Source organism: Trichechus manatus, unplaced genomic scaffold (assembly GCF_000243295.1).
Source record: "Trichechus manatus latirostris isolate Lorelei unplaced genomic scaffold, TriManLat1.0 scaffold00093, whole genome shotgun sequence".
Classification (NCBI taxonomy): Eukaryota; Metazoa; Chordata; class Mammalia; order Sirenia; family Trichechidae; genus Trichechus; species Trichechus manatus.
This window is the reverse complement of record NW_004444029.1, coordinates 8,586,121-8,610,168: the sequence shown is the minus strand read 5'-3', so window position 1 is coordinate 8,610,168 and position 24,048 is coordinate 8,586,121. Positions and strand designations below refer to the sequence as shown.

Here is a 24,048-nt window from a genome sequence, read left to right as displayed (position 1 = left end):
CTCAAGCCATGACCATCATCAGATCCACCTGTCCTCCATCTCAAGCTACAAAGCGTCCCTCCTCCTAGCCTGGCCACCCCCAACACCCCACTGTGAGCCCGAGAAGGACATGAATATGGAACTAAAGACAATGACAAAAGGAAAGGCCAGAGGAGAACGTTCCAGCAGCGGAAGAAGAGTGGGCTTTCGTCCGGCTAGCCTCGGCTGGCAGCTGGGAGTACCCGTGGAGGTGAACCTTTGACGCGGCTGCCCTTCATAAGGCACTAGGAGGGAGGATGTAAAACCAGGACTGGGAGGGCTGTGATGGTGGCGGTGCCGGGACACACGGGGACACTCACCCACCCACACGCACTCGCTCACACTCACTCATGCTCACATGCCGGGGCCACCACGCTGGTCACACGCCTGTGTTAAATCACTTATTTTTGTGCAATCACATTGAGGAATAGTCTATTGGTATCATTGGAGTTGAACACAAAGTCGAAAACGAGGGTACAGAGTGCTACATTCTACTCGGGGGTCGGTGACGACCGCTAGCCCTACGCTACGCGACTAGGGATTGAGTCAAAGAGAACAGAAATCCTCAGAAAAGAAAGGAACTCAACTTTGCCACATACATGATTAATGACATTTTAGGAATCACATTGCTTAGGGATTTGTCCAGAGTGCTCCAGAAGAGGAGATGGCCCCTCTCCAGGGCTCTCCACCCACCCGGCCACCTCCCAGAACCAGGCGTCCTCTCCTCCCACCTCTTGGCCTTGCCAACCCCAGACCAACCCCCAAACACCAGCCTCCTCAGGCTTCAGTCTGGCATTCTGGAGGGGGGTGGGGGCTGATCCTTCAGAGTTCTGGAAAAATCCCTAATTCTTATGTTCAATTCATTAAAAAATCTATTGGATTTCCATATCAGGCATCCCTGGCAGCATATTCTTAAATATCACTTGCTGCCATATGAAAATAATCTTTGAGAAGTTCATAGATATAGTTCTTTAAATACTGGGGGCCTCTGCTTCCAGAATCTTCTGTGGCGCTCCTCTTCTCTATTCCAGTTGGGTGCAGAATGGGCTCGAGAACTGTGTTTTCTCTTACTGACGTTTTCTTTTTTTTTTCCTTTTTCTTTTTTAAAATAAAAAGCATAGATTTCCCCCCTCCTGAATCCCTTCCTTTCAAAACGTTCTCTTCTCTGCTCCGAGTCATCCCACGTCCTAGTTCAGTTTCTTCCATCCCGCCCGCCCTCCCCTGCCCCGTTCTCATCGTCTGTGTGTGGCAGGGGCTTCAGTATAAAAAGCCTGCCTCACTGCCATCCGTCCCCCACTCCCCCCAGGGTTTATAGGTAAGGGTACTGGTTGACCTTGGCAGGGCTCAGCGGGTATCCAGTGTAGACGGTGGAGGCCGGCGAGGCGCTGATGTAGGTCTGGTGGGCAAACTGGGCAGGGTACTGACTCGGGTGGAGGGTAGGTGAGGGCAGCACCCGCGGGCCCATGCTCACAGGCACCTGGTGGACGATGCTGGCCGGGTAGGCGGTGTGCTGCACGGGGTGGCGTGCCGAGCCCTGGGAGGCCACCAGGTGGGCCACGGTGCCAGCGGAGCCCAGGGCCGCGGGTGCCGTGTAGGTGTACAGGTGGGGCTGGGCCGGGAGGTGGGCGGCAGCCGCGGCGGCCAGGTGGGGGTGGACGGCGCCGTGGCTGGGGCTGTTGTGCGGGAAGGAATAGGGGGCCTGGGCCATCGTGGGGGCGATGTAGGCTTGCTGCCGGCGGTGGCTCCCCGCACGGTCTGCGGTGATGTGCTGCTGGGCCTGAAGGAGCAGAGAGAGAAGGGGTCAGGGGCAGGACACGGGGGTGGGAGGGGAGGGAGGTCAGGGGGGAACATAGGGTGGGAGAAGGGAGAGGAGAAGAGAGGAGGAGACAGAAGGGGAGGTTAGGGGCTGGAGGCGGGGAGGGGTGGGGAAGAGGAAAGGTTGGCGGGGAGGAGAAGGGAGAAGAGGGGAGGGCAGACTTCGAAGGAGTGCAGGAAGACTTGTCCAGTGCATGCAGGGAAAGTGAAAACTTGACTGGGTGGGGAGAGCGCCACTCTGCCTGCCGTCGGCAGCTGGGACAACTTCCCAGCACAGCAGCTGCCACGTTAACAGACTTGGCTTCGCCCAAGGATGCGGGCAGCCGAGAGGCGTCAAGGACCCTTCCTTGAGTGTGGGGTGCTCTCTCACTCGCTGGGAAATCTGTCCTTTAACATCACAGACTCAGACCAGGGCGGATCAGCCAATAGGCCAGGTAAGCACGGTGCTTACCTTGCTTACCAGATCATCTTTAGTGAACAATTTCACATTTTCTCACCACATCAAAGATTTTGCTTCTAGATATGACTGGCATCTGTCTCTCTCCCAATCCCACAGCACCTTCCTACAGACTCAAAGCCTCTTTTCAAATTTCAGTCTCTGATGGGTCAGATGGCTCAGTCAGCAAGGTAAGGATGGGCTTACTTGTGTTTACTTTCCAATCTGTAGTGAACAATTTCACACGTTTTTCACCACATCATGTGAAATTGCTCACTACAGATTAGGAAGTAAGCACAAGTAAGCCTGTGCTTACCTTGCTTACTGGGGAATCCGCCCGATTCAGGCCCTTGGCCGAGTGGACTTCTATCAGCACAAATGAAACCTCCCACTCATACCAAGGAGCCTACGTCACTGACGCAGACGCCACCTCCATGGACAATGCAGGGGCAGGCTCCAGAGCACGAACTCCATGTTCACCTTAACGCAGCTCCCTTGAAACAGGACCAGAGTTCCCTCTGACCCTCATGTACAGCCCTGCTTGGCCCTGAGCCTCTGAAACGTGCTCCACCCACCTTCCCTCCCAGTCCTAGAATGAGTCTTCTCCTTTCCTGGGGTCTCAGGGGTGGGGCCTCCCTCGTTATGATGAGTCAGTAAACCTGTCTTCCTCAGACTACAGGCCTGTCCCTGTGTCCTGGGCTGGCTGGGCTGGGAGATAAAGTGCCCCGTGACGGGCTGAAATAGCATCCACCCTACACGTGGGCAGCCCTATTTTTAAGCTCTGGCATCACGGCAATGACGCTTGCCAACATCAGACGAGTCACTTTGCTTTGGTCCTGCTGTGAGCCACAGGGAAGGAGGTGCTGAGGCCACCCCATCTGCACCTTGCTGCCCTCTGGGAGCTGGGTGAGGGTCTGGCACAGTGACCTCTCTGGGTGGTCAGACAAGTCCAAGGCTGAGAGCCTGACCAGGAGGGGTCCGCTGGGGGGCTTACCTGGCTGAGATTCAGAGGCTGCTGCTGCTGGAAGTGTGGTCCCGGCCGCTGCTGCCGGTAGGTGATGGCTCCAGATGAGCTCCCTGAAGAGTGACCGCTGGTGGAGGTCACGTTGCTGGAGGACTTGGACTTGTAGAAGGACGAATGGTGGCCAGTGCTGACTGTCGGGAGAGGGACAGGCCACTGGTTAGCTGTGGGACCTCACTGCCCAGAAGAGGCTGCCCCTTGAGAGGAGATGGGGGGCTTCCAGAATGAACACGACCTGAGGCCGGCCGATCACAAGCCAGCCGCCTCCCCAGGAGCCCAGCTCTGATGGGGCCTCACTTGGCTTCACACCGGCAGGGGGCTCCGGCCTGTGTCATGGGTCCTGAGGATGGTGTGGAGCAAAGGAAAACGGGAAAGGACGGGAGGCGGCGTGAGCCACAGCCTGAGACCAGGCCTGAGTGATCCTCCCGGGGGGGCACCTCTGCCATCTGGGACATGAGTGGGGCACTGTCCCCTCCTCGGGCGCTTGTGAGGTCAAATGTTTGCAATGTGAGTAAAATACTTTTATTCCCTTGGCTTTTGATGGAGGACAAGTCTGCTCTGCAATTTATCTTTTCTGCACCCCTTGCTGGACTTTAGAATTACGACCTAGTGACACCGAAAAATCTAGGGAGGTGAAACCGAGGGAAGAAGGAACGTTCTCTGTGCTTGTTCAGAGTCTCATCCAGGGTTCCCTGTGCGGGGGGTATCAGCTGAGACTCAGAGATGCACAGTGATAGATAAAGCAGGACACAGACACCGAGTCTCAAAAAACGAGACCACGGTGAACCCCAGAGGCACAAAGAACTGGGACAAAATTAACAGGGTGAGGAGGTTTACATTAACCAAATCGTCCCTGTCAGCTTCCATGCTGAGCCATCTGTGCACGCCGACTCCCAGCATGGCGGGATCGGGGCTCCACAGGGCAGGGTGCCATGCAGGGGCAGGTGTGGCTGCAGGAACCTGCCCCTCAGCTCTCTAGAATCAGATCAGTTCTCTCCAGAAGCAATGTTGAGCACAGATGAGGGAACGTCAAGACAAAATCACCCACAGTCAATGTGGGAACGGCCACCCACTGTTCCCTAAGCAGACGCCCAACTCTCGGATCTTGAGGAAGGTGCCCAGTGAAGGGGTGAGTAGGAGCGGTACAGGCAGGGTCTAAAGGTGACGGAGAGTTGACCAGGACATGCCAGGATGTCAGAAGACAGGTCTCTCAGCACATGTTAAGGGCTTCCCAGGTGTTGGCTGTGTCGGCTCTGGTTGTCATTACCATTAGAACTGCCCCCTGGCTAAAGCAGATGCTCACGGAACAGGTGTCTGCTCCAAGAGGGGACAATCACACCTCATCTGCTGGGAATGGGGCCCTGGCTCGAGTCTCACAGGTTAAGGCAGTGGGCACGAGCAGGCGCCTGCACTAGCGGTTTGGACCCTGCTTGGGATTCGTCGTTGAACTTCCCCCTGATCCTGCACCCTTCCAATCACTTCTCCGTCTCGGGCCAATGCAGAGTTCATCTTGTTGCTTTCCAAAGAACCCAACGCATTCAAGAGACCTGGGAAGGCTCCGCGAGAAATCCTCAAGGACCCTCCCTGACCCCAAACCACAGGAGGGTTAGCGCATGAGAACAGACGGAAAAGCAGCCTTCCTCATGCTCAGAGCCACCGAGGGAGGCCATGGGCTCCCTGACATCCGCGAGTTCCCACTAGGGTGGCTGTAGCCGGCTAGTGCATGGGTGGAACAGGCCAGCTGGGCACCGAGGCCAGGGACGCCTCTCTTCCCGATTTTTCCAAGTCTGGGGTGATTTTACACTAAGGGAATAGATTAGTTTTGAGAAAGGCCAAAGGACAGGGTGGGCAGGCATCAGAATGCAGGCCCTTCCTGCTCTGGTCTGTTACTAGGAAGTCTGCAAGCCACCGTCCCAGGCAGGGGAGAATAAACATCTCTTTAGAGATAGTAGCACTGGCTGCTTTAGAACCAGTGGCCTTCTGAGAATAACTTTTTGTAATTTTTTTTCTTTTTTAAATCTGAGTCTTCCTCAGAGCTTCTCAGCCATCTGGGTATTTTTTTTCTTTTTATTCCAGATATAATGCAGTCTTTGTAGAAATGAGGAGCCCTGGTGGTGCAGTGGTTAAGCTGACTCCGGAGGTTTGAGTCCACTCAGAGGCACCTCAGAAGAAAGGCCTGGCAATCTACTTCCAAAAAATCAGCCATTGCAAACCCTGTGGAGCACAGTTCTACTTGAACACACACGAGTTGGAGTCTACATGATGGCAACCGGCTTTTATTTATCAGCCTAGCGGGATGAAGCGCCACTGCAAAAGCTGTGAGGTATCACAGAATCACAAATGAAAACGCTGCTTATGGAATGTGCTGTTGAGCAGGACCCTAACCTGGCTGTCTGAATGAAACGGGTCAGGGCCCACTGCAGTACCCAGCACCTGGACTCATGGCCCCTACAGCCCTGTGTCCAGCAGCAGGGCACAGAACCCAGCCCCGGAGGGGCCCTCCCGCCTGTTACCTGGAACGAGGCCGTCGCACTCCACCAGCACCTCACTGGCCTGGGTCTTCAGGGGTGGCACGATGATGGTCCGGGGGTTCCCAGGGCAGTGGACATCCAGGCCACCCTTGCTGTCGAAGGCGTGGGCACTGCTGTGGCCGGCCCGCTGCTGCCCCGAGTAGGGACTGTTGTTGCTGGAGGAGTCTGAGTAGGGAGAATCGTGGACCGTGACGCAGCTGATTACGTTCTTCCTCTGCTTGGAGACAGTGCTGGAAGGACAGGGGAGCAGAGGGTGGGGAGGCGCACTCATGGGGAGGCCCGCCTGTGCCCTGGGGAGGTGCTGTCTGCTCTCTGTCCCACCATGGGGAGGAGCAGGGCCTGCAGGTGTCGGGGCAGGTGGGAGGCTCAGGGCAGGTGGGGACAGAGCCCTGGAGGAGACGCCTGGAGCAGAGCTGTGTGGTGACCCTGGGGGGGGGGTGGGCAGAACAGGCATTTCTAAGGGGACCCAGGACATAGCCGTAGGGGTGGTGGGAGGGGGTCCCCAGGGGTGAGGGGGGTCCCGAGAAGAGAGGCGGGTCCCGAGGAGGGAGGGGGGTCTTGAGGAGGGAGGTGAGGTCTGAGGAAGGAGGTGGGTCCTGAGGAGGGAGGCGGGTTCTGAGGGGGAAGGCGGGTCCTGAGGGGGGGAGTAGAGGTCTGAGGAGGGAGGCGGGTCCTGAGGAGGGAGGCAGGTCCTGAGAGGGGGAGTAGAGGTCTGAGGAGGGAGGCAGTGGGGCACACACTCGGACTGAGGGAGCTGCCCGTGTTGGGTCCAAGTCCTCCGCTGTCTCTGTGGGGTCCATGGGTCGCTGAGGACAGCCATGTACCCCTGGGCTGGCCATGACTTGGGTATCAGTCTGGCCAGGTGGGCGGCTGCCGCGAGTAGGGTGACGCTCTGGCTCGCAGCCTCCATCCTGTACCCGACACGCCCTCCCTGCGACGCTCGTGGTAGTGGAGTGATGGTGGTGGGGTGACTCTGGGAGCCCGTTCTGTCTGTCTCCAAGCCCAGCGAGGCTGGAGGGAGGATGGAGATGGGATTCACTGCTTATTGCGTAAGGTTTTAAAAATGGACTTTATTCATATATTTTTGTATATTGATCGTTTATTTTTAAGAAAGATTGACTACTTAGGGCAGATGGTCCGTTTCCAGCTCGCTTGATAAAATACGAAGGTATTTATAGAGCTCCTACCGAGGCACAGCCTGGTGGGGCCTCTTGCCTAAGGTCACACAGCAGTCACAGGCCTTGACGGGGAAGCTCCAAAGCTCCACCATCAGGCAGAAGGGCAGTGTCAGGCCAGGCAGGGTCACTGACCTGCTAAAGGCTGGCCATGGCCCGGTGACTGAGGGGCTTGGGGAGGGTGCCCCGCAAGAGGCCCCCTGACCCCACCCCAAACGTCTTGTCTGGGTTCTGTCTAGCAGGTCACATCTGGGCTGGACACTCCCTTAGGGGCTGCACGCGAGGTCCCTCTGGCTCAGGGTGGAAGGCCCCTCACTGTCTGCAGCAGCACTGCCCTCAACATGAGCCGCGGTGGCTGTGGGCGAGTCACTTCACCTCTCAGTGATTCGCCTCCTTGTTGGGAAAATGTGGATGATAGTACCCACATCATAGGGCTTTTCTAGAAACGGAGCGAAGCCGCCACTCAACATGAGTAAGGTTTTTCTGACAACTAGAACTACCTGAGATACGCTACTTCATGAATCATGAGCTTCTGGTTACTAAGGACGGCATTCTGACAAAAATCTTGTCCCAGGGGAACGCTTGGCCTTGCCGACCTATGGGGATTCATGGCCACCTCCTGGATGGAAATCCCCAGGTAGGGAGCCTCCCCGAGAGGGCTAAGGAACCTCTGCGTGCCCGCATCCTGTTATCCACCAAGAAGTGTGGGCTAAGACCTCTCTCAACTCTTGACAAGTCCCTATGCCTAATGAACAAAGATGGCCGACACAGTTTAATGTGGATTTTCCTACTTTTCTGGATTTACACAGGACAGGTTTGGAACAGGTGAATTAATTTGACAGCTCTTTTGAATCTCTTCTGTTGCTAGACACCTCTGTGCTCCACCTGAATTTACTCTGCTGATTGAAGAACAAATGGCAAGTGTTTAATGAGTCACTCTGAGGTTCCTACTGATGGTTCTGGAGGCTTGCATGTATTGATACTACTAGGAGTCACTCCACTATTATGGCTAACCGTTATTGATAGCTTATCAATCCCACTACAAGTTGGCTCATGGAAACGAGAGAGCATGACAGAGTGGAGTGAGAAATGTTTGCTGAAATGGCCTCGGCAGACTCTTACTTCTAGGCGCAGAACGAAGCCACCGGGGTTGACGCTGACATTGTGTTGTCATGATGACAGATGTTTTCCATCCTTTTAAAGTGACAGAAAGAAATAAGGAGCAAGGAGCAAAGAAATCAGCCCCAATGGAGGGAACCACTGCCTGAGACTCAGAAAACCAAACCAGCTGCCTTTGAGTCGATTCCGACTCATGACGACCCCGTGGGCTTACCAAATACAGGCACTCTTGATTGGGTGCATGCCAACTACTGTTCAGAGTGCTTTAGATGTGTTATCGCCTCTATCCTCACAGCAAGAGGGTGCAGCAGAGAATGTTACTGCTCTCATTTCAAAGACAATGACGTTGAGACATGGAGAGCAAAAGTAACTTACTCGCACAAGGTCACACACCTAGTGAGGGGCAGAGTCAGGGTTTGAACCCAGAGCTGTTGCTCCCAGCTGCAATGTTGCACTCTCTCTCACCTCCCCAGAGTCACCCACAAGCACAGAACATGAAAACTAACTGAAACTCCTCGTCCTGCTTCCTCTGGGGCATATTTGGTGACACTCATTCATTCATGCGTGCATCTATACACACATACATACAAACCATCATTAGGTGATTTTTGGACTACTTTCTAAAGAATCACAGACAGGTGCCTGGAAGGAACCCTGAGTTGGTACCCAGGCCTTGACCTATGAGGTCACAACAGGAGAAGGTTTACCTTCTCCTTCCACCTCCTTCTGCGACCTGGTCCTCTCTCCCTAAACCAGCCCTTGAGTTTAATAAGCTGTCCTAACCTCAGTATAAGTCCACTCCCTGAGCAGTGCTCTGCCCTATGGCGTCTAAACCTCATGTGTACCCTCCTCCATCTGTTGGGGGAACCCTGGCAGAGGCATCAAGGGCCCCAGAAGGTGGCAATGCAACAGTGGTGGCTCTGTAATATACTGCTGTGTCCCCCAGGCTGCTGCGGGACATTGGGTAGAGCTCTTCTTCCTCCAGGTGCAGCCCTTCAGAATATGCAGCTCCATAGCCATGCTCCTCAGCTACCAGGGTGTTCTGAATGAAGGTGTGTGTTATGGACTGAACTGTGTCTCCCCAAAAATATGTGTTTTAAATCCTAACCCCTATAGTGGTTATAATCTGATCTGGGAATGAGTTTTCTTTGTTATGTTAATGAGGCCACATTACTGTAGGCTGTGTCTTAAGTCAATCTCTTTTGAGATATATGCTTAAACAAGCAAGCAAGCGGAGATGGGGAAAGACAGACGCCATGCCATGTGAAGATCACCAAGGAGCCAAGGAACAGAAGTTGAAGAGACAAAGACCTTCCCCCAGAATGGACAGAGAGGTAAAGCCTTCCCCTAGAGCTGGCACCCTGTATTCGGACTTCTAGCCTCCCAACTGTGAGAAAATAAATTTCTGTGTGTTAAAGCCACCCGCTTGTGGTATTTCTGTTACAGGAGCACTAGATAACTAAGACAGCCTGCAAGGAGGAGGACACAGTGAAGTGGGATGAACGAAACAGCCTCTCATCTCCTGACATGATTCCTCTGACTGAATCTCTTTCAAGCAGGGGAGTGAGCTGCTACTCAGAACTGAGAAACTGTCCCTTCAAATGACACCATGTGTCCAGGGTCCTCTGTTCCTTCACTCATGCTTTAATCAGATGACTCCATGAGGACAGCCGGAATTCTACCTTGGCTGCCAGTATCTTAACCAAAAGCAGGAGAGAAGAGAGCTACCTGGTTGTCATTCCACTGATGTTCACATGCAGTAATGAACGAGCGTGTGGGTTTGTTCCCTCTACCGAGGGGCACACGCATTTTCCAGGCCAAAGTCTTTCAAGCAGCCGTTAATCAGTTTTCTGACTGTGCCCCATCTACAATAATTTATCTAGATTTTCAATTTAAAGAAGAAAAACATTTTTGTAGTCAAATATTTTTTATATCAACCTTCTAAGACTGCCCCAAATAATTGTTTTTATATCTAAACTAACCCAAACCTGAAAATCAAACCCGTTGCTGTTGTCAGTTCTGACTCACAGCAACCCTACAGGACAGAGTGGAACTGCCCCATGGGGTATCCAAGGCTGTAATCTTTACAGAAGCAGACTACCACATCTTTCTCCCGCAGAGCGGCTGGGGGGTTTGGACCCCCAATCTTTTGGCTAACAGCTGAGCACTTAACCACTATGCCACAAGGGCTCCATATCTAAATTGCTGATATTTATGAATCAATTTTCTTAAAGTTCACATTTCGGTGACATTGGTTGTGGTACTATCTTTGAGCAGCTGCTGACTCATGCAGAATGAAATTCAGACAGTAGCAGTACACTGATAACCCAAGTAAAACAACCCACCAAAAACCTGTCTACAGCAGTCCCCCCTTAACCACAGGAGATACGTTCTAAGGCCCGCCCTCGTGGATCCCTGAAACCGCAGATAGTACTGAACCCTATATATACTGTGTTTTGTCCTACACATACATACCTATGATAAAGTTTAATTCATAAATAAGGCACAGTAAGAGATTAACAATAACGAAACATAAAATAGAAAAATTATAACAATATACTGTAACAAAAGTTATGTGAATGTGGTCTCCGGGCAGGATGGTGCGGGAAGGGGTGAGATTTCACCACACTACTCATTTAACACCGTCGGAAAGTGGTTGACTGCAGGTAACTGAAACCTCCGAAAGCGAAACCGCGGATAAGGGGGGGACAACTGTACTAGAAATATCCAGATAATTCAATGAATGAATAACTGAGACTGGACAAAATCATTTCTAACTGAAATGAAATCAGCTGAAACAAGTCACTTTGGTTACACACTTTAAAAATTACCCTTCTGCCCGAAGGTTCTACAATATGGCATGGCAACCTCTAAAAGATCATTTCCACACAAGGCCACGTTAGCAGAGGGTCTGAACAGTCAGGCACGCAGCTGTCCACTTTGTCCAAGCAGATCTCAAGTGAGAGGAGAGGGCTTGTTCACACGTGTGGCCACTCCAATGCTCCTCAAATCAAAATCCCTTAGAAAGATTTAAATCAGAGGGCCCCAGAAAAGTATCTGTTTGGTATAACAAAAGTACAGTTTGTTTTCTGTCTTTAGACCAATGCTCTAGCCATGGCCAGAGTCACCTTAGGGGAATTCATCGTTTTTCAGACAGCTTACAGGGCTAGCGCCTGGAGCCAAAATTCTAGAACTGGAGGTAAGTGGCAAATAGAAAATGAGGGCAGGAACACAGAAGATCAGAATCAAGATGCTCACAGCACAGGAGGAGAAATCATCGTAGGTCAAAGTGGGCAGATTCTCTAATGTTCAGCTGGAACACAAGGTCTAGAGAAGCTCTCCAGCCAGAGAGCCCAAGTGGTACCCCTCTGTGGCTGCACGTGGGGGGTGGTGAATCCTGGCTTTCCAGGACAGATGTAGTTGCCCCACTTTCCCTCCCAGCAAAGCTGACCACCCCATCTAAGGGGAACCCTCCACATCTCCCCTTTCCATTTGCAATCTCTTTCTTCCTTGCCTCCCGCTCGGTCTTTGATAAGCGCCCCCCCTGCGCTGTTGATCCCACTAGCCCACCTTTGAGGTTCTGCCCCTCAATCTCCTTGCTTGAACTCACAATCTCTCCTCTTCTACCGTTTGTCCACACCTGCCCAGATCTTTGGCCTTCAAAAGTTCCCTCTGCCCTGCTGTTTCCTCAGGCTATTTCCTCCTTGAATCTCCACAGAACTTCAGTCGTTTTTCTGGAGCTGGTATTCTGCTTTGTGTTATATGATTTGTTTGTGTGTCTTATTTTCTTATTATTCTGCAAACCTCCCGAGGACAGGGACTGTCTACCTTATTTATGTAATATCTGCAGTCCCTAGCATCCTGTCTTACCCTGGCGGGGCCAAGAAATCTTTGCTATGTCAAATTTCATAATAATTCTGATTTCTAAGAACAAGCCATTGTATTTCTCCCATTTTCTTCCCGTTCCGAAATGTGGTCACAATAATGTGATCACAATTGCACAGTGGTTTCCCTATAAACAAAACAGCTCCTGGTTTCTGTTTCATCCAGCTCAGACTCAAGTACACTTTCCTGCATTCTGGGTACCTAGAACTTTAAGGAAACGGTCATTTGATCTTTCCAAAAAACATTATGGTATCTCATTCTGGGAGCTCCCATCGCCTCTGTGGACAGTGGACCCCTCCCTGATTCCTCTCTGGTCTGACTCTGTAGCGTCATCCTTGGGCTTCAAGTTGCTGGTACGTTTTCATCATCCTGGTCTGGCAGGTCCACCACTACCAGTTGCTGTCAAATTGATTCCGACTCATGGCGACCCCATGTGTGTCAGAGTATGACTGTGCTCCATAGGGTTTCCAATGGCTGATTTTTTTGAAAGTAGATCACCAGGCCTTTCTTCTGAGGTGCTCCTGAATGGATTTGAACCGCCAGCCTTTCGGTTAGCAGTTAGAATGCGTTCACCGTCTGCAGCAGCTGCCCCCCGCCCCACTTCTCACATCATGAAGCGATGGCTCCCACCATCAGTATCTGCTGCTCCTCACTTGGCATATGCTTAGCTTCTCCCCACCACTGTCTCTCAGTCGTGACACTCCGGTCCTCCCAGGCTGCCAACAGGTCAGTGCGTCTGTTCCTTCCTGGGGCAGTCCTCTGGCTGATGGAGGGACTGTCGCCTCACCTCCTGTTCCTCAGATACACACCACACTCTCCCTGAGCACACAGGACAGGCATCTACATCCCCTTCAACCTCGGCCTTCAAAAACAATACTCAATCTAGTTGATAGTAGGATTTTTAAAGGACTTTTGCTGTTTTCCAGTTGGGGCAAAGGGTTATGGGAAACTGTGGGGCCCACCCATCACTCTGGCTGTGCCCCTGGCCTTGGGCAGCCTTCCCATTCCCCGCTGCACAGTAGGAAGTAATTGTGGGAGGGGCGCCCCTGCAGGACTGGCCATCATGAGGATGGCTTCACCTGTCCATCTGTATAGTTTACAGTGATTTCAAGGTTGGGGATTTACTGCTAATCAATTGGATCTGTGATTACTAATCGGTGACGCTGCATTAGTAACGACATCAGTGACAAGGGTGGCGCTGCAGACCGTAAGCACGCACACACAGTCACGGATGTGTGGGGGAGCAGTACTGGGCTTGGAGGACCTGCCTCCCCTCCCCTCCTGGGGCTCAGGTCCCCTGCATAGGACCAGGCACGACGGGGTTGCGAGACCTCAGTATCTACAGGGCCCGTAGAACGTGGGGTGCAGGCGGCCAGGGGACCGACTGTTCTGGGGGCAGGACCCAGGGGCTCATCTGTCTGCACCTCAGGAGCTGCGCCGCCGAGTGTTTAACTGCATTTCCACGTAGTCTGGCTGGGACGCAGAAGAGGCTCCGCTCTCTCCCCAGGAGGCACCAGCTAATGACTACTTTGGAGTAAGCAGTGGTGCTCTCCCGGTGGAGAGCCAGCCAACCGGCAGTCTGAGAGGCTGGGCTAAGCAGACACAGGGAAGTTCTGATGAACTGGACAATTACTTCAAACTCTGAGGGAGCCACGGCAGTATCAGAGGAATATCTCAAATAAAGCCAACAGCCTGAGGCAGAGAGCTTTAAGCTCATGGGGGTGAAACACAATCCTTGTGTGCTTGATTTCCACAGTCTCAAGTCCTAACTCTCCAGGCCCTATTGCTATTTTCTAAAACCAACGCGACTGGGAGTTATTTCGGTGTTGAACAACTATGGAAACATCTGTTTGATGTTCCCTCGAGGTAACTGTGGAGCCCTGGTGGTGCAGTGGTTAAAGGGACTGACTGCTAACCAAAAGGTCGGCAGTTGGAAACCACCAGGGGCTCCGTGGGAAAAAGATGTGGCAGTCTGCTTCCGTAGAGATTCACAGCCTTGGAAACCCCATGGGGTCACTATGAGTTGGAATTGACATGACGGCAGTGGGTTTTTTGGGTTTGAAGCGACTTTAGGATTCTAGGACGTGGCAAAACCAGAGTTAGGGGTCAGGAGAGAGGGGTCACTATGACTGATGACGGAAATGGCCCAGGCCCACGGAAAGCTAACTTGGCAACCTGCCGTGCCTACAACGCGCACCATCAGGCACCTCCCCTCCATGTGGGAGCTCGGCGGGCCTCACCTGGTGGCGGCGTGCTTCTGCTCCTCCTCCTCGTCTGTGTCACTACTGATGGTGATGACGCTGACAGTGGGGCTGGGGGTGTCGGGGATGACAATCGTCTGCCGCTGCCGCTCCCTGGTGCTGCTGGAGGCCACGTCGCCCCACCCGCAGGTGACGGAGGAGCTGCAGGCCGGGCTGCTGTGCACCATGGCGCAGCGAGGGGGCGTGTTCTCCTTGACGCGCTTGGACCTCTGCGGGGAGCTGACGGCCTGAGAGGAGGACACCTCGCAGGTGGACACGTTCCTGGAACGGCAAAGGCAGACACTCATGGGGAGACCGGCCCACAGCGCCATCTCAGGACCTGGCTGACCAGAAACACCAGTTGTGCCAAACCTCCAGAAGGAGCGTCAGAGGGCGGAGCTGTCAGATACGGGGGTGACTGGAGACGTGGCTGCTCCAGGGCTCTGTAATCAGTGGCTACTCAGACGGACACAGCCTCCCTGCTCGGTTTGCTCCAGGTGCCTGCCCCCCTCGGGACAAGGCAGCACCAGGGCTTGGAGGAGAGGGGAGGGCTATGCCCAAAGGCAGGGCACGTTTCCTGGCGGGGAGAGGTTGTTGTTGTGGTGGTTGGCTGCAGGATGGAACGAAATGCTGCCCAGGCCTGCACCATCCCCATGATCAGTTGTGGACTGGACCTTTGTGACCCATGGGGTTTTCACTGGCTGATTTTCAGTAGATCACCAGGCCTTTCTTCCTAGTCTGTCTCAGTCTGCAAGCTCTGCTGAAACCTGTTTAGCATCATAACCACACATAGGCCTCTAGAGACAGATGGGTGGCAGTGGTGTATGAGGTACACTGGCCGGGAATGGAAGCTGGCTCTCCCTCACGAAGCTTGAGAATTCTACCACTGAGCCACCCCGGGGGCAGATGTATCTGCCCCCTACTGTCTCCTGTCCTCAGGGCCCAGGTCCTACTTCCTAGCTCTGCTTGCTCATGGCCACAAGCACGCTTAAACGTACTCATCGCTTGCTCTGGGGGTGGTGGGAGAAGTGGTATTTGCCACATAAAGCTTTGGTCTCCTTGCTAACGGCTGGCTGCCATTTAGTAAATCAAAACACTCTTTCTTACCGTTTCCGGGTCTAAAGCATCTAAATTCGATTACCTAGAAGTTCAGCTTTCTTCCTTCTTCTTCTGGCAAAGGACGTGGTTGTTGAAGTGCTCGTGTGTATGTGTAACTAAAGCAAGAGATTTTTCTGGACATGGAAACCTGAGCCTCAGGGGCCTCACCTGTCTGCTTGGATGGCAATGAGAAAGTGGGAGAAGGCATGCTTAGGACACCTTGATTTTGAATGGCTGGAAATTCCTTTTTAAATTTGTCAGTACTGTTTCTAGTCACTCTAGCGAAAAAAAATACCTTCTCTCCCCATCCAACTCTTGCTGACCCTCGTAATACCTATACTACAGTGAGAGGCCAAAGCCAACACACAATGAGACTCGGGGACTCTGCTATGCCCTTAGAGATTCTAGCACCTTCCACCTACAGAGATGGCAGGAAAGTGAAAATAATGCAACAAAGGTGGATTTCCTTAATTTTCTATCTAGCTGGTGTCAGATACGTGGCTGGTTCTTTTTCGGGGGGCTGGTAATAAGTGACTGTGTGTACTGAATATAAACCCATATACTTGCTATGGTTATACATGATACAGTTTTGAGATTATGCCTCCACTACTGCAGCCATTATAACATCTCCACTTGGCATTCATGTGCCTGGCTGCACCGCCCTCCAGGGAGAGCCTTCTGGTCTTCCACAGTGTTTGGCCTCAGGCATGTGTCTCAAAATTAGGCTCATACACGACTCTCACTGTAATTATCTTGATCTTAAAATGTGCTGCCAATGGGCCTTCATAAACCAGCTGGGTAGCAAGTAGAAGGCAGGACTTCATAAGCAGGCTGGGAGGCCGAGGGTCTTAGCGCCTCAACTCGGCCGAGGGGACCCACAAGGATGTTCAGGAGCTCAGTCTTGGCTCAAATCAGAGTCTGTGTGACTACGTCCTGCACCTTGACAGCATATGGGCATCAAGATGGCGGCCTTGGTTGCTGCCCAACCTAACGATGACGTGGGCAGTCATCACAGGGTGTCAGACAGAGCACCGTGGAGGGCTACACTGGTCTGTGACGAACTTGCCTGAGTTGTCAGAAACAGTCACGGAAGGGATCTCGAACAAGGACTACTTAACTTGAGGAGAGTCAGCTCTTGGATTGATTTTTGAATCAGAACGAAAAAAGCAGGCCCAATTCCTGATGCCTTGCTCTATAAGGATGGAGAACACCAAAATGCACCATTTCACAGGCTGGGCTTCTCTTGATAAAGCTCTCCCAAGGAAGTCATTAGGCTGCTCCAAGCCGGCACCAAGGAGAGGAGTGTGCGAGCAATGCTACAGGCATCCCATCTTGATCGTGACTCTTTTTTTTTTGGTTTGGAGCCCATTCCCCTTTTAAAGCCAGGTTTGTTGTGGCTGGGTACTGTCAAGTCGATTCCACAGTGACCCTATAGGACAGAGTAGAACTGTCCCATAGGGTTTTCTAAGCTGTAATCTTTATGGGAGCAGATCACCAGTTCTTTCTCCCAAGGAGCTGCTGCGTGGGTTTGAACCTTTGGTTAGCAGTCTTGCGCTTAACCATGGCACCACCAGGGCTCCTCAGAGTCAGGTTGATGGAGGCATAATTTGTTGTTGTTGTTAGGTGCCTTACAAGTCGGTTCTGACTCACAGCGACCTCGTACAACAGAATGAAACACTGCCCAGTCCTGCGCCATCCTCACAATCGTTGCTATGTTTGAGTCTGTTGTTGCAGCCACTGTGTCAGTCCATCTCGTTGAGGGTCTTCCTCGTTTTCGCTGACCCTCTACTTTACCAAGCTTGATGTCCTTCTCCAGGGACTGGTCCCTCCTGATAACACGTCCAAAGTATGTGAGACGAAGTCTCACCATCCTTGCTTCTAAGGAGCATTCTGGCTGTACTTCTTCCAAGACAGATTTATTCGTTATTCTGGCAGTCCATGGTATATTCAATATTCTTCGCCAACACCAGCAAAATTCACTCTTTTGAAGTGTTCACTGAGTTTTGGCAAATATACAGTCAGGTAACACCCCTGCTCCCAACCCAGGTAGAGAAAATTTTCTCCACCCCAGAAAATCCCCTCATGCTCCCTTCCCAATCAGCCTCCCCCTCCTTCCACTCAGGCTCCTGGGAAAGACTGATCTGATTTCTGTCCTTCTAGTTTTGCCTTTTCCAGAAAGCCATATCAACGGACTCGTACAGCATACAGCCTTGTGCTGATGCTGCTTTTTTAGGAGCTGACAGAGATGAGACTGGATTTAGGGCGAACGGGAAGACAGTTGCTCTGCTGGCGAGGGTTCTGGGCTAACCCCAGTGATACCTACACTGCCAAGCAGCCAAGCGAGTTAAATTTCTAACCTTAGATTTCAAAGAAAACACATTTATCTGCTCTCTCTTTAAAAAGTCATTGCTGGAAATGATTCCAAGGTGAAACTTGAGAAGTGAGCCTGAGTGTTTTCTAGAGAAGTGGAGGGGTTGGGAGCCCTGAGGCACCAGCGTTGGACACACCGGGATTCTGGCCCCCGCCCCCCAGGGGTGGAGAGAGGTGGGCCACCACCACACAGACTGGAGGGAGCACTTCCTGCATGTGGTGCCCAGTGCCTCCCTGGGGTCAGGCCCTGCCCTGCTGGTCCCCACTGCAAGGCTCCTTAGAGAGTCCTCAGCCCATGTGATGTTCTGCTGGCTTCTGCTGGGGACGTGCTTCCTGCCTAGAAGCCGAGACCTAGAGCACAGGCGGACCTTCCCTAATTCTCCTTTGACTCAGGGTGACCCCATGGACAACAGAATGAAATGGTGCCCGGTCCTGTGCCATCTTCATGATTGTTAGTATGCTCGAGTCCACTGTTGCAGCCACTGTGTATTTTAAGCGCCTTCCAGCTGAGAGGGAGCATCTTCCAGTACTGCATCAGACAATGCTCTCTTGTGATCCACAGGGTTTTCACTAGCCGATTTTCAGAAGTAGATAGCCAGACCTTTCTTCTGAGCCCTCCTCAAAGGTGGTTTTTTGGGTTCCCTCTTCCCAGCCACTCCCCCACCTACCTTGCCGACGACTGGTGCTGCTTACTCTTCCGGGAGGAGGTGGTGCTGGCGGGCTGCTGGCGCATGACGTGGGCCACACCCACGTTCAAGGGCTGGGTGGCTGGGAGTGTCACGTGCCCCGTCAGCAGCGCAGGCTGCTGCATGATGGGATTGTAATGGCTGCCGTGGGCATGTGTGTTCCTAAAAGCAAGACGGAAAAAGAGGCGCCTTCTTAGTTTTATACAAGCTTAGTTCCTTTATAAGATAAACCCTCCTCCCGGATTAAAAGCTGACTGAAAACCTACAATGCTGGCAGTTGGCTAGCTCCCTGCCTGCCTCCAGGTGGCTGAGGTAATAAGGGATGAACCTGGCCAGGTGGGGCAGTCAGGTGAGTCTCCCAGATGCAGTGAAGTGGTGTTCTGAAGGAGGGACAGGGCGAACTGGCTGACACGTGAGGAGAACATCCAACGGGCGGGGCAGTCAACCAGTGAGCAAGGTACGCACGGGCTTACTAATCTGTAGTGCACAATTTCACATGGGTTTCATATGAAAAGCAGGTGAAACTGTGCACTACAGATTAGTAAGTAAGCCCATGTGTACCTGCTCATTGCCTAACCCATCCCTGAGTGGGAAGAAGACCAAAGTGAGTAGGCTCAGGGTTCTTAAGCTCTGGGGGGAGGTGGTTAAGTATTCCCTACAACTGTTAAAGTCCCTGAGCAGGTGACTATGCTGAACAATGACAGGTGTTTTATTTTAGAGTTTTAGAGGCACCTCCAATGGGTTATCTCATTTCGCTCTTTGTGAGGAAGGCAGGGGACCTTAGCAGTACCATTTTATAAATGAGGAAATTGTAGTTGATGGGGAAAAACAAATTCTGTAGCCCAGAGCCTGCGTTTTTGGGGTTAGGAAGTGTTAACTTTCCTCTGGGTTCCCTCAGCGGCCAGCACAAAGCTTAGCCGTGCAGCAGAGCAGCTCTGATCAATTAATTACACACTCACCAAATGAACAACTAGATTAACTGAAGGTTGACCAGGCGTGTAGGGCGTTTGGTATTAAATCAAAATTAATGACGGTCAGACACATGTTGGTATAAATGCCGGCAGCCCTCACCCTAAAAATGGGTTACGTTTCACACGTTTTCATAATCTGGGTTGTCTGGAGCTTAGAGGTTTGTTTGCCTACCTACAGAAATATTATTAAAAGTGATCAGTTCACCGACTTAAAAGCCCATTTAACACATAATGAAATTAAAAGCTAGTGGAGGCTTCGTTTGAATTTGAAAACTTAGAAAATCCTGTCTGCGAATTGGAAAAATAAGAGAGAAACAACTTGATAGGCACTTTGGTGGTGACTGGGATGGAGTCTCTGGGGCACGTGAGTGGACTCCAGAACCTTCCGGGGTGATGACTGAGGGCGCTCTTCTCCTTTGCTACAGGTCTGGCTCTGGTTCCCTCTTGTTATCAGCCATGATTATGGCTGTCCTTTGGGCCACATGTGGAATGGACAGAGACTGGGAACAAAGAGTGTGGGCTTCTGATGTCTCCTGGGTAGCCAGGCAAGAGGTGTAAAGAGAGGAAGGAAGGAGGAGGGCGTGGGTGGGCTGCAGGAGCACAGGGGTGGGAACACACCACTGTCAGAGGGCTTTCCACCCGGCTGCTGTTCCTCCGGAGCCTGGCTGAGCCCACATGATATGCAAGGGGCCAGGGCAGAGTGGCCCATTTACTGCCTGCCACACAGACCAGACGCTGGGTGGTCCCTGTGAAATATGGTGAGTACCTTGTATTTTATCTCAGCTTCAGCCCCCCGACAATCCTGCGAGGTGGGTGTGATGGCCAGGACATGTAGAGCTAGAGGTGGACCCCGTCTGACCTAGTTTGAAGGTGTCCCCAGCACCTGGGGGTGGGCACGGGGGTGCTGTCATCAGGGCGTGAGTGGGGCTGGGGGAAGGCGCCTGTGCACTGCTCTCCTTTCTGCCGGTATTGTTAGCGGCCGTGGGTCGGCCCCGGACTCAGGCGACACCATACGCAATGCAACAAACACTGCCTGGTCCTGTGCCTTCACCACGATGGCTTGTGGATCAGACTGCTAAGCTCCATGGGGTTTTCACTGGCTGATTTTCAGAAGGAGATTGTCAGGCCTTTCTTCCTGGTCTTAGTCTGGAAGCTCTGCTGATGCCTGTTCAGCATCACAGCAACACTCAAGCCTCCACTGACAGATAGGTGGTGGCTGCGCATGAGGTGCACTGGCCGGGAATCGAACCGACGTCTCCCCCAAGAAAGGTGAGGATTCTGCCACTGAAGCACCACAGCCCCCGTCTTTTTACTAGTCTGAATAAAGCCCGGGGACGGAGGCGGCGGCTGCGGTTCCCATCTCCTCCCTTTGACCTTATCCACGGTAGCTGAGGGGTGGCTGGGGGTGGCAGGAGGGTGGTGTGGACTAACCTGCCTGATGTTTGGGCTGAGACACAGCCCTGCAGGGACGTGGGGTGTTGGGGACCACCTGGGGGTGCTATTTGGCTCTGCACCGGCAAAGGGGGCATGGTGGTGGGGTGGGGGGGCAGGTACACGGCAAAGGGAAAGGTGGCTGTAAAAACAACAGAGCACCTTGTCCGGGAGGAAGCTGGTGAGCGGGCGGGCAGAGTTCTGGAAGCAGCAGGTGGGATGGTGTGCTGCCGGTGGCCAGCTGGGTGTCCCGGGCCTGGGGAGCTACCTCTAATCTACAATGCAGGACTGTTCACTGGAGGGGCACACTTGACAAGCACATCGGAGCTTTCCACTCCAAACAGGTCCTCTCTGTGAAGCCCTCCCCGGAGGCCAGACCCCACTCTAGTGTGCCCCTGTCTTGAGACGCTTCCAGAACGCTTCCTGGGTGGCCGAGGCCCCCAGGACTCTCATCTGCATCCTTCCACTGGGGACAAATCTTTGTTTGCTGAGAGTAGAATTTAATTCTCAGAAACAACCAAAAATTGCGTGGAGCCACCCTGGGGACTTGTACAGGGGCTCAAACGATGCAGATGAATTTTGGGTCCAAACGGGCATTTGGCCAGAGAGTCGTGAGGCGGAGCTCCTGGCGGCCTGTGCATTCATTTATAAACAACCTCTCATCACCCTGTAGTCATCTGCTACCCTGTATTCTTCTGTTTTCTAAGCCTGAAGCTTCTAAAAAAATGTGCTAAACATATAAGTAACAAAATGTTTGCTGTTTCATACTTTACATGTACAATTCAGTGACATCAGTCACGTCCATCTTGATGTTCAACCGTCACCCTTATTCATTTCCAAATTCTTCTATCACCCTTAACATGATTTTTTTTTAATTTAGAAAGCTGTTTGCAAACCAGGTAACTCAGGTCCTGGCCAGCTTGAGTGTTCTTGGGATCGGGGGTGCATACACCTTCCCACCCACTCGCCCCAGAAGGGTGCTTACCTCCAGTCGGCCAACTGCTGGGTGCCTGCCATGGTCTCCGGAATCACGGTCGCGTGCTGCACGGACGTGTGGGTGGCCACGCCCGTGAGCTGCTGCCACGTGGGGGGGAGCAGGATCTGCTGGGTCCCACTGGGCCAGGCCTGCTGTGGGACAGAGGACACGGCGTGCTGTCACGTAGATAACCAACTAGCACAAGGCCAAGTGCTTATCACGTCCCTCCAGAGGGAACCAACCGTGCCAACACCTGGATTTCAGACTCCCAGCCTCCAGAACTGGGAAAGAGTGGATGCCCGTTGTGTTAAACAACCCGGTTTATGGTGCTTTGTTTCAGCAGGCTTAGGGGCCTGATACACCATCCTTCCATCTTCCTGTACTGCGGTGCGATTGATTACTGATTGATTACTTTTGTGTGGGCCTTTCTAGTCATGGTCTTGTAACTCCCACCCAGGTGATTGGGCGGGACTGTGTGATAGGGTAATCCAAGGGGATTGGTCAGTTTTGCTTTAAAAGAGAGCCAATTCCAGAGCAGAGGGGAGGAGCCCACCACGACCAAGGAAGGAGAGGCCAGCAGCAGAGACCTAGCAGCAGCAGACGGCACAGTGGGCTTCCTGTCCCATGCAGAGAGAACGCTAAGTGCCTTTGGGCAGAGACTGAGGGCCAGGGAGAGGCGTGCCTGCGAGCTCAGCTGGGGAGAGGCTATCCTGATGGAAGAACTGTATCCTGAGTGTTCTAGAGCTGAACTGTAATTGTTACTTCCCTAATAAACCCCATAACCCTGAGTGTGGTCTGTGAGTTCTGGATGGCCACTGCAATGAATTACTGAACCCAGCAGAGAAGTAGAGAGCGCTGTGTGAGAAATGGTTGGTGTCAGAATTAGTAAAGATGGCAGAGAGAGGAGGCTTGTCTGGCCACCGCCTCATGGGAGTCAGCCTTAGGCTGTTGATCTTGGTTCTCCTTCCGCCATGAGAGGCTGGAGGAGCTCAGACATCTCCCCCATGCTGTTTTCACATCTACTCACTGATGGTTCCTGCTGGTGGCCAAATGTCAGCTCTGGCTTGGGGCTCGGGAAGACTAAGGCCTCAGCCCCTTTCGGGCGATACCAAAACAACTTTCCAACTTATATTTGTAAGCCAACCCAGAAACATCACTCCCGCGTCATAGAAATAAGAGCTGTGACTACAGCTCCCTTTCCAGGCACAGGCCCTCCTGCTGTGCCAGAGATATGGCTTCCCCTTACGTGGGTGCTGCTGGGAAGCGGCAGCAGGGAGACAAAGGAAATTAACACAAGGAGTGGGTTCAAGACTCCATCTCTGAGCATTCACAAATAAAACCCTTGAAAAAATTTTTTAAATATTTAGATAAAAAGCACAATGGATATATTTAAAGCAAATAATGTTGCTGCTGTTGTTCGGTGCCGTCAAGTTGGTTCCGACTCATAGCGACCCTATGCACAAGAGAACGAAACCCTGCCCGGTCCTGCGCCATCCTCACAGTCGTAGCTACGCTTGAGGCTACTGTTGCAGCCACTGTGTCAATCCATTTCGTTGAGGGTCTTCCACTTCTTTGCTGACCCTCTACTTTACCAAGCGTGATGTCTTTCTCCAGGGACTGATCCCTCCTGATAACATGTCCAAAGTACGTGAGACATAGACTTGCCATCGTTGCTTCTAAGGAGCATTCTGGTTGTACTTCTTCCAAGACAGATTTGTTCGTTCTTTTGGCAGTCCATGTTATATTCGATATTCTTTGCCAACACCACAATTCAAAGGCATCAATTCTTCTTCGGTCTTCCTTATTCATTGTCCAGCTTTCACATGCATATGAGGTGACTGAAAACACTATGGCTTGAGTCAGGTGCACCTTAGTCCTCCAAGTAACATCTTTGCTTTTGAACACTTTAAAGAGGTCTTTTGCAGCTGATTTGCCCAATGCAATGTGTCCTTTGATTTCCTGACTGCGGCTTCCATGGGTGTTGATTGTGGATCCAATTGAAATCCTTGACAACCTCAATCTTTTCTCCGTTTATCATGATGTTGCTTACTGGTGCAGTTGTGAGGATTTTTGTTTTATGTTGAGGTGTAATGCAGACTGAAGGCTGTGGTCTTTGATCTTCATCAGTAAATGCTTCAAGTCCTCTTCACTTTCAGCAAGCAAGGTTGTGTCATCTGTGTAACGCAGGCTGTTAATGAGTCTTCCTCCAATCCTGACGCCCCATTCTTCTTCATATAGTCTAGCTTCTCAGATTATTTGCTCAGCATACAGATTGA

At 52.3% G+C, this 24,048-nt stretch overlaps 1 protein-coding gene across 2 annotated transcripts in view; it reads right to left on the bottom strand.

The window, feature by feature from the left end:
* Positions 1-387: 387 nt before the first annotated feature.
* Positions 388-24,048, bottom strand: part of HIPK2 (homeodomain interacting protein kinase 2) — a 106,103-nt gene continuing 82,442 nt past the window's right edge. Inside the window, exons 9-14 of one of the 2 annotated variants that reach the window (XM_023736880.1) lie at positions 21,782-21,924; positions 18,377-18,556; positions 14,241-14,522; positions 5,804-6,051; positions 3,264-3,424; positions 388-1,795 (exon numbers count right to left, since the gene is read on the bottom strand). In XM_023736880.1, coding sequence (XP_023592648.1) covers positions 1,328-1,795; positions 3,264-3,424; positions 5,804-6,051; positions 14,241-14,522; positions 18,377-18,556; positions 21,782-21,924 — 1,482 coding nt within the window. In that variant the 3' untranslated portion in view covers positions 388-1,327. The remainder of the gene's footprint in view (positions 1,796-3,263; positions 3,425-5,803; positions 6,052-14,240; positions 14,523-18,376; positions 18,557-21,781; positions 21,925-24,048) is intronic. The other variant, XM_004382385.3, reaches the window with a different exon arrangement.